This window comes from Carassius gibelio, chromosome A2, assembly GCF_023724105.1.
Source record: "Carassius gibelio isolate Cgi1373 ecotype wild population from Czech Republic chromosome A2, carGib1.2-hapl.c, whole genome shotgun sequence".
In the NCBI taxonomy this organism is placed as follows: domain Eukaryota; kingdom Metazoa; phylum Chordata; class Actinopteri; order Cypriniformes; family Cyprinidae; genus Carassius; species Carassius gibelio.
This window is the reverse complement of record NC_068372.1, coordinates 29,528,614-29,546,215: the sequence shown is the minus strand read 5'-3', so window position 1 is coordinate 29,546,215 and position 17,602 is coordinate 29,528,614. Positions and strand designations below refer to the sequence as shown.

Genomic DNA, 17,602 nt, shown 5'->3' with positions numbered 1-17,602 from the left:
GCTCTGTGTGGATAATGGTGTCCTTCCTCATGAACACAGAAGAAAACAATTCAGATTTGCGCAAGCATTCTCATCTCAGACTTTTTCTTGGCTCAAAAGTCAGCTTTTTTTCCCATTTTGTCCTTTTTTTCCACTTCCTCCCAACCCAGTTATTAACACTGAATCAAACACATGACTGTAGATCAAGCTACACGAGAACATCCACTGCTTGTGAAGATGGCAATGAAGAAAAAGTTCATTTGAAGTTAGGTTTTTGATTTTGTATATAATATGTCAAATGAATTCATATCTACTTGCATTTAAAATTATATATTTTTATTACATAAAATGAAAGTCTATGATTTTACATGAGATTTTTGTGCAAAAATATTTTTTATTAATATTTAATAATGCATTATATATAATAAATATATTACATTCCTTTGTATATTTTTTATAATAAATTTATCAGATTTTTTTGTGTTACATAAAATTTTGTTTACATATCTAAATGTTCTAAATTAATTATTTAATAATAGATTATATATAAACTATATTCCCTTGTGCATGTATGAATGAATGAATGAATTAATTAATTAATTAAACCACATAGATTTGAGATTTTTGAGTTTTTTGTGCTAAATAATTTTTTTGTTAGCATATCTAAATGTTCTGAATTAAATATGTTTAATTAATTAGTTAATTATGAATCTAACCACATAGATTTTAGTATACTTTTGAGACATTTTGTGATATTTCTCATTGAAGGACACTCAATGATAAAAAAAAAAAAAGTGTGAATGATACTGATGATTATATTGATTAAATCATGACAAATGTGGGTTAAACACCAGAATGTTAACTGAAAAATAAAAGAGACTGGAGGAAAGTAGAATCAGCGCAATTGACTGTCGTTTAATAAACCACTAAGCCACTTTTATGCAATGATATTAGTGTGCACTTCTGAATAATTCAGCTGTGTTTTAAGCAAGTAAACAGGGTCAGTTTGAGTCGTTTAATGAGGCTTGAAGAGTCACTAAACTCTTGCTTCATGAACTCACTCCAAATAAGAGAATCGTCTGACTTTGAGACGTTCTGTGGGTAAAAGGTTTACTACTTTAGTGTGTTGAGGAGGGGAGCTGCACATTGTGGTGCTTGTGTGTGTGTGTGTGTGTGTGTGTGTGTGTGTGCGCGCGCGTGTGTGTGTGTGTGTGTGTGCTGAGGAAGGGGTTCAAACAGGGGAGGTGGAGGCCACCAGGGAACAAGACTCTTCTCCTCAACCTCAGCGTTGTGTTTCAGTGTGGACTCTCTCCTCATCTGACGAGGAAAAGCACTGTGATTCCTCTCTCTCTGTCTGACTCTGCTCTAGATCCCGGCGCTCTCTCGGTTTCCTCTTCGTTCTCTCTCAGGTAAGAAACTCCAAGAGCAGATAGAGCAAAATGGAGGCTATTAAGAAGAAGATGCAGATGCTGAAGCTGGATAAGGAGAACGCCATCGACCGGGCAGAGCAGGCCGAGTCTGATAAGAAGGCAGCAGAAGACAAGTGCAAACAGGTGAGAGTTCATCCATGCAGAACACTGATGCTATTTCACTTTCAGATATACTGTGTGTCGGTTTACAGAAATGATATTTTTTCATGATTTTTAAAATCTTTTATTCTAAAAACTCTTAAAATGACTTTTGAACACTTAAAAAAGATTATTTGAGTACATTTTACAACTCTACTTCAAATTTAATTCAACGGTACTTGACATTTCTTTTGAATTATTTGTGAAATTTACCAGCAATTTCTGAGTGATTTTTCTGCAAAATAGATTTTTTTAATATATATATAATAATAAATTATATGAAAACTATAAATCACGTTAGGTATGTATATATTTATCCAAATACTTTTAGAATTGATCTATCTATCTATCTATCTATCTATCTATCTATCTATCTATCTATCTATCTATCTATCTATCTATCTATCTATCTGTCTGTCTGTCTGTCTGTCTGTCTGTCTGTCTGTCTGTCTGTCTGTCTGTCTGTCTGTCTGTCTGTCTATCTATCTATCTATCTATCTATCTATCTATCTATCTATCTATCTATCTGTCTGTCTGTCTGTCTGTCTGTCTATTTATCTATCTATCAATCTATCTATCTATCTATCTATCTATCTATCTATCTATCTATCTATCTATCTATCTATCTATCTATCTATCTATCTATCTATCTATCTATCTATCTATCTATCTATCTATCTGTCTGTCTGTCTGTCTGTCTGTCTGTCTGTCTGTCTGTCTGTCTGTCTATTTATCTATTTATCTATCTATCTATCTATCTATCTATCTATCTATCTATCTATCTATCTATCTATCTATCTGTCTGTGTCTGTCTGTCTGTCTGTCTGTCTCTCTGTCTGTTTGTCTGTCTGTCTTGTTGTTGTTGTTTTTACTAAGATTAATATTATTAAAAACAGTGTCAGTGTGCACATATTCCTTCTTCAGGATGCAACACATGAAATTGGTTTATGTCCAGTGAATAAACCTAAAAAAAGGAGAAGAGGCTGAAATATGACACAGTTTTCATTTTTGTTACATTTTGATCATTACATAATTCCAAGACTTCCATTTGTGTTGTTTTAGATTTGTCACATTACTGTTGTTGTAAAATGTGGATTAAATGAATTAATTCTATGTAACATTCTTAAATGAGAACCTCACTCATAAAGTTCCAATGTTTGTATTTATGTATGTATTTATTCATTTCTTTATATTTTATTTTATTTCATTGTTGCAGTGATGCCATTGAAGAACCATGTTGGTTGAAAAGTTGACTTTCTTCTAAGTGTGAGAAACATTCTAATAATCTAAAGAACTTTTTCCCCCTGTGGAACGGAGAGGTTTCATGGATATCAAATGTTTTTCATGAAACCATCAATGCACACCTTTATATTTAAGAGTGTATCAGCCAAAGAAATATGTAAATGTTTTTTTTTTTTTTTGCAATATGGCATTTGACTAGTTATGGATGAGGGAAACTGAAGGAGGGAGGATTGATTTCCACACAGTCAGCCCAGGACTGATCCAGAAGAGTGCCAGCTGTTTCTCTGTGTTTGGAGTTGTTTAGGGATCTCTGGAGTGCAGCGTCCCACACATCTCTCAACATCCCCAAACATTCCAGAGATAACACTTTCATTGCAGTCAGCGAGCTACTCTTATGGGACATTACATTGATGCTGGGAAGTTTCTGAGTTTGACTATTCCGTGACAAAATCCTTACTACACACATTTAAGACCCTTAAACTTCCATTCAAACCCTTTTCCTTCCACATAAGGTTCTTTATATAATGGAAATTGTTCATTAGATTTCTAAAATGTTCTTCACCTAGAAAAAAAGTGGTTCTTTTAGAAACGGTTCACTGAAAGGTTATTTTTAAGGGAGAATATTTTTTCAATGAATTAATTTTCTTTATTGTAAGTCTTTACTAGATATACATTTAACGGGTGTATCTTTTACTTAACTTTTTGTGTTTATTTTATTTACTTTAACTAAAGGTCTTTAAAGGTCTTAAAAGGTCTAAACTTTAAATTAAAGGTCAAAATTGCATGTGCAACTCTTCTTATTATAATGGAAATAATAAAAAAACACATCAATTACAAGATTATAAAATGACATATTAATAAAAAAATAAATCTTATAAAATAATTACAATATTAATATTAAGTAATATAATATTACTCTTATTGATAATAAATGAATAAATGTATAAATTGTTAGCCTGAATGCACTGTAAGTCGCTTTTGATAAAAGCGTCTGCTAAATGCATACATTTAATTTTAATTTTAATTTTAATTTTAATTTTATATTGACTTAATAATTTAAAATCAGCTGTTACATTACTGGTATTAATATCTTGCATAAATTTATTTTAACAACAAATTTTTTTTTACAAAATCGATTAACCAAATATGTCAGATTCTTTGTAGATCTAAACTAAATAAAATAAAATATTATTTTATTTTAATATAACAATGATTTTATGATATGATATGATATGATATGATATGATATTATGTATATATATATATATATATATATATATATATATATATATATATATATATATATATATATAAATAATCAGATCTACAACTAAACAAACAAATCTGTTAATTAATCTGTTTTGAAAAAATGTGTTGTTGTATGCTACATATATTTCCAGCTTCAATTAATAATACAATATAATAAATAATGATAGTTGCATAAGACGGTGAGTTGCAGTTTAGTTTCGTCGTGTCGTATGACGCTGCTCACTGGAGACGCTGATGGAATGTAAGTGTTGATGATCAGAAGACTCCAGATAGAGTTCCAGCTCAGTGCTGCAGACAAACACAGATCAGATGGAATAGATCCTGTCAGTCGGACACAGTCACACGTCTCTGAGGACGCACACATTGATCACAGTTTAATCATGCTGAGCTGTGTGATCATATTTATGGCCTTGTTAGTGCAGATGAACTCTTAGCATGATCTGAAAATACACACAGCTCTCAACACATGAACACACACACACACCGATATATGATATCTATCTATCATCTATCTGTCTGTCGGTCTGCATGTCTGTTTTTCGTTCTGTCTATCTGTTATTCTTATGTTCTGTTATTGTTTTTGTTTGTTTAGCTGGAAGACGAGTTGCTTTCTCTGCAGAAGAAACTGAAAGGAACAGAAGATGAGCTGGACAAATATTCAGAAGCTCTCAAAGACGCTCAGGAGAAGCTGGAGCTGTCTGAGAAAAAGGCGACAGACGTGAGTATTCAAGCATGAGCCATTTTTCTTCAATAAGATGTCAGTTTTTGGTTGAACACCATCATCGAAATCAAAAACATATGTGATCGTAATAATGTGGCACCGCAGTAAATCTTAGCACGTGGTCAGGATGCTGAGGTTCAGACAGATTGTTCTCATTCCTGCAACAAAGATGCTTTAATCATAGTGGAAGAATGTCAGCAGCCCAAAAAAATGGGAAGAAAAAGTTTCCCCACATTCCTTTTCAGCTACCGCTGACAGCCTTAAATAAATGTCTTTCCACTCATTCTGTTACCAGACGCCCCACAGACGTCAAACGTCTTCAGTGTGCAATTTTCTAGCAAGGCTTACTTGAACTCATCAGGGTTTTATTTATTTATTTACAAAACAACCTCGGAAGTTTGTTGAATACGGGCTCACATGCAGAGGAAGTGGATATTTAGGGCGAGAGCCACCTCTGAAACCCTAATGCTAATTGCTAATGCTCATTTTTTGAGATAGGAATTTTGGGTTTTCATGAGCTGTATGCCAAAATCATCAGTATTAAAACAATAAAAGACCTGAAATGTTTCAGTTGGTGTGCAATGAATCTAAAATATATGAACGTTTAATTTTTATCATTACATTATGGAAAATATAACAATATATCACAATATGCTAATTTTTTGAGAAGGACCTGTAGGTCTGTGCAGAGCATGAAGTTCCCTTATTTTCTTTCTTTTCACTCACACACACACACACACACACACACACACACACACACACACACACACACACACACACAAGTGTGTTCATCCCATAGGTGTAATGGTTTTTATTCTGTACAAACTGTATATTCTATGGCCCTACACCAACCCTACACCTAACCCTAACCCTCACAGGAAACTTTGTGCATTTTTACTTTCTCAAAAAAACTCATTCTGTATGATTCATAAGCATTTTTAAAAATGGAGACATGGGTTATGTCCTCATAAGTCACCCTCTCCTTGTAATACCTGTGTCATACCCATGTCATTATACAGAGTTGTGTCCTGAAATGTCACAAAAACGTCCCTTAACCATGGTAATATATCACAAAAAAACTGTAACTTTTCCGAAATAGTGTGTAAAGCTAATAGTGTGTTACTACTAATAATTGGACTAAACAAATCTTCTGGCAATTCATGCAGTACATTAGCCTGACTTTATACGATGGTGCAAAGCATTAATATAAAATGTGCACTCATAGGTGTGTGTTTGGTTTAACACATAGGTTTGGTGCCAATAAGTTGGTAAGCACTACAACAATTGTCTTATTCGCTAATCATGTTATAGTGTAAAGTCTGTACTTTTCTTGGTTTTCGTTTGTTTTTGAAAAACAAAGCTACTTTAAAAATCACATTAAGGATATTTAGTATGGCCATCATTTATCTTAAGCATAAATAAATAAATATTTGTGTATATTTAGCAAATATGAAATGCTAATAACTATATAAATTAAACTACAAATGTATTTGCCTATAAATTTCTCAAAATGACTATGCAGTCTGCCTTAGAAAGACAAATAAACCATTTCAAAGTAAAATACAAATTTAAAGTGTCTGTCATTTCCACCACATAATGCTATTTAATTAAATGATAATTTCATATGATGGTGGATAAAGTGCTGTAATGTGCATTACGTTTCAGAAAAAAAATGACTGGTTTTATCTGATGCCTGTTAACACTATGGTGAATAAATGCATTAAACAAAAAGTGCAAAATAGTCGTTTATTTTCCGTGCACTGATGCTCATTTTTCAACATTAATCACACATGGTCATTCATGAGAAACCCCAGATATGCCCTGAAGTCAGCACATAATAGCAGCAGAAGTCAAACAGGAACACCACCCCCTGATGTCATCTGAAACCCACATCTTCTTCCTGGGACTGGACTTTTTTTTCCCTTTTCTTTTTTTGTGCATTCCTGTCCTTTTTTCCAGAATTCCGCATTCTGCGGCTCCGCGAATCAGAGACGCGCGCGCAAATTTGCGACAGTTTTGAGACGCACCGAAGTTGCTCTAAATCTGCGCTCTTGATTTATTAAGAAACTCGCTTGTCCAGACGGATTTAGTCTCTGGATCGCTCAGGTCTGGGGATGTCTGTGAAGTCTTTAGACGAAGTGAAGAGGAAGATCCAGAGTCTGCAGCAGCAGTCGGATGATGCGCAGGACAGAGCGCAGTTTCTGCAGACGCAACTGGAGAGTGAACGAGATCTGCGCGAGAGAGTTAGTGAGGAAACCTTCTTACCTTCCATCCTCTTTCTTTCTGTGCTGCCTCTGTCTGAAGACTTTCGCTCTTTTCCGTGCACGCTGAGCAGAAATAGTGGAGACGGGGCTAGTTGTCACACTGTCGTGAATGTTTAGTTTCTCATTGTATTGTAGCTACCGGGGCATGTTGTCACGCGTCATGTGCATCGCACTAAAAAAAAAATTCGACAGTATTTAAAATCTAAAATCTATTTTTTTGTGACTTTTATCATAAAAGCAATTTTTTTATTATAATTGTAATTTTACTAAAAGTCTCGTCCATACATTTTAAACAGTAGTTAAAATCTGAGATTTTTGTGTTTTTTTTTTTTTTTTTTTTTTTGATGAATCTAATCCCAAAGCAAACCCCCCCCCCCCTTTTTTAACTAAAATATTAGTTCCACATTTTATCATAATAGCAAAAATTCGAATAGGTGAGATCGGGGTTAGTTCTCACATTGAATATTGAATAGTGAATATTATTCAGATTATATGTAATTTGGTGCCATAGCGGGACATGTTGTCACACTACTAGTGCAATTTTGCCTTCTGACAGTTTATTATTTATACCCAAAACTCAAATAATAAACACAGAACAAAATTTAACACACATAAATGTCAGAGCATTGTTTCGCTAACAATTATTGTGATGAATAAATTGTAGGCCTATGACATTTAAAATGTGACGACTTGCCCCAAACAGACATTTTTTTTTAACACATTTTATGGTTTAAATCAGTGCTTTAAGTGGGCAGGTAAGCACTGGTACTCAGTACCGCCACTTCCTAATATAGCTCTTGAGGGTACCACATCCTCTCCGTGCGCCCTGAACATGCTTTTAAGGTACACTGGTACATTCATTTGGACTTGTGCTTTAATAGAGGTTTTAATCCTTTGCCTGTGCTGCCGCTTTTCAGAGCGCCCTTCACAATGCAAGCTTCCTAATTCTTCCTAGCTCCGAGTATGGAGTGTGAATCATTTGAACCAGTTAGGGAGTTCGGAGTGGGATCCCGGATCATTTGAATCAGTTCGAGAAATCAGAGCGGGTTCGCGAATCATTTGAGTCAGGTCAGGAGTTTGGAGCGGGTTTGCGAATCATTTGAGTCAGTTAGGGAGTTCGGAGCGGGTTCGCGAATCGTTTGAGTCAGTTTGGGGATCGCGATTCATTTGAGTCAGTTTCGGAGTTCGGAGCGGGATCGCGAATCATTTGAGTCAGTTTCGGAGTTCGGAGCGGGTGCGCGAATCGTTTGAGTCAGTTTGGGGATCGCGATTCATTTGAGTCAGTTTCGGAGTTCGGAGCGGGATCCCGATTCATTTGAGTCAGTTTCGGAGTTCGGAGCGGGTGCGCGAATCATTTGAGCCAGTTTGGGGATCGCGATTCATTTGAGTCAGTTTCGAGTTCGGAGCGGGATCGCGATTCATTTGAGTCAGTTTCGGAGTTCGGAGCGGGTGCGCGAATCATTTGAGCCAGTTTGGGGATTGCAAATCATTTTAATCAGTTCGGGAGTTCGGAGTGGCATCGCGGATCATTTGAATCAATTCGAGAGTTCGGAGCGGGATCGCGAATCATTTGAATCAGTTCGAGAGTTCGGAGCGGGTTCGCGAATCATTTGGGTCAGTTCGGGAGTTCAAAGCGGGTTCGCGAATCATTTGAGTTAGTTCGGTAGTCTAAAGCGGGTTCGCGAATCATTTGAGTCAGTTTGGGGATCGCGAATCATTTCAGTCAGTTCGGGAGTTCGGAGCTGGTTTGCGAATCATTCGAGTCAGATTGGAAGTTTGAATGCAGTAATCCAGTAGCTCTTTCTAAGGGTATTTTTTCAAAATCCTTTTGCACATTTTATTTATGTTCAGTAGTTCTTTCTAGCTCAAGCAAATCCACAAACTAATAAATGATTTATTATTAAGGCCGCCTGTTGACTGCTGTAAAAGCCCTTCAATATAGTTGTTGTTATCTATCAAGAAAAAACAAAATAGGTTTTAAGGTTTATCCTGTTCTTTTTGGCTATAATAGAGTACCGGCACCTCTTTTGGGCCACTCAAAGCACTGGTTTAAATTAAAAGATACCTCGAATGAAGGTTAAGAAACCACTGCTAGAGAAAACAAGCATTTGTTAATCAAGACAAAATGTCACTTGTGTTTTATATTTTGTAATACCCTCGTTTGCATTTTTTTCTGCTGGCCATGACAAGGGTTTAGTTTTTTGTTTTTAATGAATGGTTTTGTTTCATAATTGCTTCACTGTTTACATTTTGCTGAAAAAGATATGTTATATGCAAATAATAAGACAACTTACCCCATAGTGTGACAATAGTGTAATTATATATATAGTTTACATATATTTTATATATACTGTAACATTATACATATATGTTATATATAAATATATATTTATATCATGTATAAAGATGTATAATATTTTGTTTGGTTTTTTTAAAGAGGTAAAACTGACGACTAAAATAGCAGCCCCTTTCCTGGAAACCGCTGTCACAGGGACATGACGTTCTTCATATTCTCACTTCCTGTCTTATTTGTTACAGTCTGCTTTCACACAACATGTGCCTCTTACAGAAAACATGACCCAGATGGCCTTTCTTCCATATAGCTTTGGAAAGCAGATCCAAAACATCAGCAGATGCAATGGTCTGAAATGACTGTCCTGATTCAGACTCAAAGCTCAGCTTGTGCTCTGGTTCCTCATCTGAGATACATTTATGTTCTCTAGTAAAGAATCAGAAGTTATTTAACTGAACGGCTTCAAATATCCTTCATCCTGTCTGTGTCTGCGGATTCAAAGTATGATCCTGATATTTGTGCATTGCAGACAAAGAAGCTGTTTTACAGGCAGATTTGCCACTTTTAAAGACTCCTAATGGTATGATAATCAGATGCGTGTTTGAGCACCATATAAGGCGTGAGGCCCACTGTGTTCTGTGTGGGCGTGGCCGGGAAGTGGGCGTGGTCAAAAAACCTCTCATTCAAAGGAGTGAAACTGAAAGAATCAGCTTCACATGTGCTTAGATTTCTCTTTGTGTGTTAAAACGACTGATTTCTCAGAGTTTGAACAGTTATTATACCCAAAAAATTTAAGTTTTGTCATGACCTACTTCCTTGCTAGTATCATTGAGATTATAGGTTTTTAATAGTATTTTGAATTTGTTTTTATTTTAATCTTAGTGTAAGTTTTAGTAACTGTTTTTTGTTTGGTATAATTCTTCTTTTAATTTTTTATCAGTTTTAGTTATTTTGGTACAAGTTTAACTTAATAACAACTAGCTGAATTAAAATAGGTTTAAGTTAAGCACTGATATGCCTATAATGGGGTTGCACACTTATATTGTCTGTTTTCACCTTTATTATAGTTAAAATTTTGTTGTGTTTTGTCGTTTTTATTTTAATTTCTTTATATGTTTTATAGGTTTAATTAGTTTTATTTCAGTTTTAAATATTTTAGTTCTTTAAATAACTTGAACTTGCATAAAAGAAATCAAACTCTCTCTCTCTCTATAAATATATATATATATAGAAAAAAGATCAGTATAATTTTTTAAATAATGGACATTAAAATTCAAATAAAAACAATGGAGTCAAACCTACAAGGATCCACCAAGATCTTACTGGAAAAGCTCAAATTTCTTCATGTTTCTTATGTTAAATTTCTTATTTGTTATTCTTGGATCTTTTACTTCTGCCTCGTTCCTTCAGAGTGTACTAGCTGGGGTCTTTAAGCGCTGTTTCTCTGTGTGTTGCAGGCTGAAGGAGACGTGGCCGCTCTGAACCGCAGGATCCAGCTGGTGGAGGAGGAACTGGACCGAGCTCAGGAGAGACTGGCCACCGCGCTCCAGAAACTAGAAGAGGCCGAGAAAGCAGCGGATGAGAGCGAGAGGTACAAACACACACAGTAGAGTTATTATTCAAATAAAACTAAAACCATGAAACCAAATTGACTTAATGGACTGTTAAATGAAATAAGATATACAAATGTAAACATTTCTTTCAGCTAGTTTCCAAGGAAACATTTCTCATTTCATGTAGTTTAACTTTATGTACTTAAATAACTAAAACGAAAACTGAAATAAAAGCTTCAGATATAAAAACACAAACAAAAAAAATGATCAAAATGTTTTTAAAAAGTGAATAAAATGCAAACATAAAATTTTAATCTATATTTGAACTATAAAATCTATATAATATTTGACTAATCCACTAATTATACTTCCTTCACAGGTTCTTGTTATCATAATGTTCAGTTAATAACAACATTTAAAAGTCAAGTAAAAATCTAAATATCACGTTTTCATTGCCATTATATATACATTTTAATTCGCTTTATTTTAGTACAGATGTAAAAAAAAAAAATGTTTACCTTAATTGTTACATTGTTACTTGAGATAAAATAAATGTAAAACAAAATTAAAATTATATATATATATATATATATATATATATATATATATATATATATATATATATATATATATATATATATAAAATTCAGTTCAGTTAATATATATATATATATATATATATATATATATATATATATACACACAATAAAAATGACTAAATATTCAATTGTGTTTTGTAGAGGTATAAAGGTGATTGAGAATCGTGCAATGAAAGATGAGGAGAAAATGGAAATTCAGGAGATAGAGCTCAAAGAAGCCAAACAGATCGCTGAAGAGGCCGACCGCAAATATGACGAGGTCAGACACACACTCTTTTAATACGGTGTACTCTGTGGTTTGAGTCCGGAGCGGATCTGTGGATATCGTCTGTGTGTTTGCAGGTCGCTCGGAAGCTGGTGATCCTGGAGACTGAACTAGAAAGAGCAGAAGAGAGAGCAGAGATCGCAGAACTGTTAGTACACTTCTTTAACTGACCCACAGGCAGATTTAGTTAACCATAACACAACATGCTGACCTACGCTGAGCAAAAAAAAAAAAAAAAATTAATGTGTAGGATTTGCTTTGAAACTATTTTTTTAAGGAAGCCTGCTTCAGCTTCTAAACTTTGTAATCTATGTTTTTACAGTAAAGGTGGAGATTTGGAGGAAGAACTGAAAAACGTAACCAACAACCTCAAGTCCTTAGAAGCTCAGTCAGATAAAGTGAGTCAACTGACCGATGACCCATAATTCCACGGGGCAGAATTAATTTTGGTGTTATCTAAGCTGTCTGTTCAAATGAATGTGATGATGCAAGCAAGTGATGATTTGCAAATGAATGATTTGCACAGAACCTGGTTCTCCTAGTGTTTCATGAATCAGGCTCATTGTATTGAACATGAATGAACTAGATTGCAGGAATCTGGGAAATATTATTCATTTTAGCAACTTAGTGACTTTACAAGGTTCATTTCAGTATGGTTCGAAAAAGTTGATTCACTTGAGTCATTTACCAACAGTGTTACATGAAGCTTCGGCACTTTAGTAGGAAAACAAATGTTTGCTAAATATTGTTGTTATTAATTACTATATTTACTTCAAATGCACACTTTAAAAAGTGCTGGGTTAAACACAAACCATCGCTGGATAAAATATGGACAAACCTATGTTTAGAGTGCAATTATATAATTTAAGGTGTTTTTATAAAACATGGAGGATTATAAAATATACCACATATTTCCTGCTTTAACATCTTTGACTTGTTGTCTAGCCTAGCGAACAACTTTTTCAAAAGCATAGTTTGACTGTATTATTATTATAATTTAACTAAATACAACTAACCATATGCACAGAAGTACCAAACAGTTCTATTTAGTGATAAACTTGCCCTAATGCACTGAATAAATGGTTTTATATATATATATATATATATATATATATATATATATATATATATATATATATATATATATATATATATGTCGAAGTCGAAGTGAGAATAAAATGCATCTAATGTTTTTCTAATTTTATGCAAATTCATCCACCTGACCACCTCTGGCTAATAAAACAATATATTAGTATTTATTCAACTGGTAAATCCGATGTTTATTCGTAAACAAAATTATAAACTTTTCTATTAAGTTCTATTATTTTTTTATTTTTGGGTCAGTGCTTTTCATTATAATATTTGTAAAATTTTAATTAATACTGGTACCATGTTGCCACTTGATGTCCAGTGTTAAATCTGAGACCTGAAGAAAAACCGGCTGAGAACCAGAGATCTTAATAACATTAGCATGTTCTCTGTCCGTAGTATTCGGAGAAGGAGGACAAGTACGAAGAGGAGATCAAAGTTCTCACTGATAGACTGAAAGAGGTGAGCGAGTTTAACCTAAAGCAGCTGTTCATTCGAATAGTTTTGCATGCTACTCTTTCTTTCGTAGGTTGAGATGCATGACATTCAGGCCGTTCTCTGAGCTTTTCAAATCCTTTTTTGTCTCTGCTTTTTCCTCCGTAGGTTGAGACTCGTGCTGAGTTTGCAGAAAGGTCGGTGGCCAAACTGGAAAAGACTATCGATGACCTCGAGGGTAAGCTGTGACATTAACCTCTGTCTCTTTGTTCCTGTAGCTCAAGTGGTAGAGCATTGCATAACAAGCGCAAGGTTGGGGGTTCGAATCCCAGGGAACACATGTTAGGAGAAAAATTGTTAGCCTGAATGCAATGTAAGTCGCTTTGGATAAAAGCGTCTGCTAAATGCGTAAATGTCTCTTATGACCGTGTGCAGCACCTTTATTTCTCTTTTCACTGTACTAAAAGAACTGAGCTAACTGTGCTAGAATATTCAGCCTGTTCAACTCGTCTTTTTTGCAAACACCTTGAGAATATTAATTGAAGACGAATCAAACTTGTTTCATAATTGATAAACTTTGCAACATTGACACTGTTATTAAACTTAATTGAAAGAACACTGAACTAAATTTAGCTGAATAATGGGACTAGTATCTTCTGTAGAGCTCTTTATAGCTGAAATTTAATTTAATTATGATTAATACTAAATAAAATGTAATAAAATAAATATTTATAAATAAGTTAATAAATAATAAATAGTTACAATTCAAAAATATGGACACTGTTATATATAAGGAGTATTATTTTTTGTAGAGCTGCTTTACAGCTGAAATTATTATTTTTTTGTAATTGATTGATATTAAATTACATTTAATAAATGACTTATATATTTATATTTATTATAATTAATAAATAATTATAAAATGAATAAAACTTTTATTTAAACATTGTTAAATTCCTGTTTATTAAGAACTGTTATTTTTTGTAGAGCTGCTTTACAATTTGTTTAATAATTGATTAGTATGAAATTAAAATGTAACAAATCATTTATGTATGTATATTCATTATAATTAATAAATAAATAATTTTTTAATTAATAAGAATATTAACATTGTTATATTCCTGTTCATTAAGATCTATGAACGTATATAGAGCAAATGATTAATATTAAATGAAATGTAATAAAGTATTTATGTTTGTATAAGTTATTTATTATAAGTATTAAATTGTTTCCACATTAATAAAACATTAACATTTTGATATTTCTGTTTATTAATTATTATTATGTTCTGTGGAGCTGCTTTAGAATTTTTCTGCAGAGCTGAAACATTGAACATTAACACTGTTGTATTCCTGTTTATGTAGAACTATTATCTGTAGAAATTGAATTTGTTTCATAATTGATTCATATTAAATAAATGTAATACTACTGCACGTATAAATGCACAAAAAATCTACAAATCGAAGTGTTTAGGATTAGACTTTGATTTTTTCATTCCCTCCTTTTCTCTTTCTTTCTTTCTTTCTTTTATTTGTGAGCTGCTTATAAAGCATTTTTAGGCATTATCGTTCTGTCTTGTTCACTTTGACCTGTTAAACTTACTGTTTCCTTTTGTTTTCTGTCTATCATTTCCTGTTCCTCTCTCCTTTCTCCATCCTTGGCCGAAACACCTGTCCTTTCTGCTCTTGACCTTTGACCTCCAGATGAAGTCTACGCTCAGAAGCTGAAATACAAGGCCATTAGTGAGGAGCTGGATCTCGCCCTCAATGATATGACCTCCTTATAGATGCTTTAGTGCTTGAGCATAACATTATGAGAGCTAACTGTGATTGACAGCTCTCTCGTTCAATCAAGCGCTGCTAATCTGCATAAACTATCCTGATTGGCTGTACCTCTGTCTCTCTTTCTCTGCTCACCCTTTCATCCTCAATGGATTATGCACTATCTTAAAGTTTGGTAATTCCTCTAAAATGTAATAAAGTTTTTTTCTTTTTTGAACACTCCTACTCGTTTCAGTTTCTTGCTTTTAGAAATAATACATATTTCCTGCCTCCATATTTCCTTTGTCGCCCTTTTCATGGAAACATAATATAATAAATAAACAACTTGTTCTTATTAGACATGTGATAATTATTTCATATTTAAAGGGTTAAAGATCCTCTTTTGTAGCACTGCTGAATATAATGCTTTCATTAGCATGTATGTATTTATGCATTTTATTCAAAGAAAGCGACTTACAAAAATGGACCATAAGAAATTAGTCACAAAGCCAACACTCATAGAAAATACAATAATACAACTTATGTGTGTGTAATTTATTTAGTCTAAATTATTTAAAATATACAAATATTTAAATGTATAAAAATATATAAGTAGTTTGAGAGCACAGGGAAACAATTTATAAAAAAACAAAAAAACAAAAAACATTAGATTTATGAATTTTAACTGAGGAGGCTTGCAATAGTGGAATAATAATAACAATTATTATTATTAATTATTATTATTTAAAAAAATTATATATATATATATATATATATATATATATCAATAAAAAGTTTAAAGTTTAAATTCAATTTGTGAATTTATTGTGGTTCTTTTTTTTTTTAATACACTTACAGTATTTTAAATAATTTTACAAGAGTATTTATGTTTTAGTATTGCTAAATCATTTTTACTGTAATATCTGTTTTTATAATGCACTGAACTGTAAGTTGTTGATGTGTGAAACAATTTTATTTCTATGCAACATATAGAAATGACAAATAAAGCATCTATCACTCCTACTCGTAGGACTCCTACTCGTTTCGAGTAGGAGTATAAAACATATATTATTATTAAAATCTCATATGTTATGACTTAAGAATCTGACTTAAGGATTTTATTTCAATAAGCCAGCTGAGGTTTAAGGGACAGGCTTGTTAGGACCATCAACACTTGAGAGAATCATGTTTAGAAAAATGGCACAGATCATCTATTGTGTCTCTTTTTAAATCATGGTGCTGGTTTCTTTCAGAGGATGTGGCTGAGGCCAAACAGCAGAACCTGGAGATGCATCAAGTCCTGGATCAAACGCTTCAGGAGCTCAACAGCTTGTGAGCAAACCAGAAAAAATCCATGAAGAACATTCCAGAATTTATCATCCATTCCAGCAGCTTTATGTTAAGCTTTTTATGTTTTTGGAGTTTGTATGTTGTAAGTTTTGTTATTTCCATCCATTCATTTTGGTTTATTATTTTCTGATGATCTCCTATTAATCCATTAAGTAATAAATAATGTCTAGTTGTTGCAATTTGTCCCATTTATAAGAGTGCTGCAGGTTAAATACACACTTCTGAAACAATATGTGGTATAAAACCAAAATATGCCTTTAATAGTGTTTTATGTTTTTAGACTTTAAAATTATGGCACATTATTGTATGTAAGAATGTTTCCCTTTTACAGTTTTTTTTATTTTCTTTCAATCTGTCTACTGTGTAAGGGTAGGACTGTTTTATTTATTCCTTTTGGATTAACATAAAGGCAGAAAGTATACTTAAAACAGTGGAAACGCAACAACAAAGAGCAATAAGTACATCACATTTTAGGATTGATGTTAGGAAAATGTAAGGGAATGTAAAAAAAAAAAAAAAAAAAAAAAAAAAAAAACCTTGTAAAGGTATTGGATTATAGATATTTCTCTGATTTTGGCATAAAGACATCTTTATTAGTTTGTCATTAATGGGACCATTTTGTGCCCTTGTTCCTGCAAGGGATATTTTCACTGTGGTTTGAATTTTATTTTATTTTTATGCCTATTAAGCTAAATAAATGTTTACTTATTTGCACACCACACCAATACATGAAATAATTATTATTATTGTTTTAATTACATTTGTCTGTTGGGAGATATATCACAGAAAAATACAATATTATATTTAATTATATAAAATATATATTTATATCTTATCCTATTTTAGGATGAAACATTTTTTGTTGTTGTTGTTTTTTTCCTCCTTTTTTGTGGAATTTGTACATTATTTTCATGATAATCCCACCTCAAGTTCTCTGTATTGAATTGCAATATTATTATTATTTTTTGTATATATATTTACAATTGCTAATCCACAGGCCTGAAGCCAAGTCTTATGAAGGAATATGACTGGCCACACGCGTTAATTACTAATAACCTTGAGGCACAGACTTACATAAGTAACTGCTGTCAAGTTATGAAGTTTTGTATTAGTTCAGGAAGCATATTTTCCGAATCTTACTATGGCGAAGAGTCCGCTTATGAATATTAATGAGGTACTATGACGTTCGACGTGGCCGTCACGATCGCTGGCGAA

General features: G+C 33.0%; 1 protein-coding gene across 6 annotated transcripts; it reads left to right on the top strand.

Annotated features, from left to right (window-relative positions):
- The first annotated feature begins 1,197 nt into the window (after positions 1–1,197).
- tpm4b (tropomyosin 4b) lies at positions 1,198–17,106 on the top strand. 6 transcript variants are annotated; one of them, XR_008148629.1, is made up of 10 exons: positions 1,200–1,532; positions 4,651–4,776; positions 10,794–10,927; positions 11,630–11,747; positions 11,831–11,901; positions 12,076–12,151; positions 13,242–13,304; positions 13,446–13,515; positions 16,291–16,889; positions 16,947–17,106. XR_008148629.1 is itself a non-coding variant. In XM_052534517.1 (9 exons), exons 1-9 carry the CDS (start codon positions 1,419–1,421, stop codon positions 15,061–15,063), a joined length of 855 nt encoding a protein of 284 aa, XP_052390477.1. In that variant the 5' UTR covers positions 1,198–1,418; the 3' UTR covers positions 15,064–15,276. The 6 variants fall into 6 exon arrangements, 5 of the variants coding, with proteins under 5 accessions (XP_052390477.1, XP_052390470.1, XP_052390496.1 ...); XM_052534517.1 differs by lacking the exons at positions 16,291–16,889; positions 16,947–17,106 and adding an exon at positions 14,981–15,276 and having other exon boundaries at positions 1,198–1,532; XM_052534510.1 differs by having other exon boundaries at positions 16,291–17,106.
- Positions 17,107–17,602: the final 496 nt, after the last annotated feature.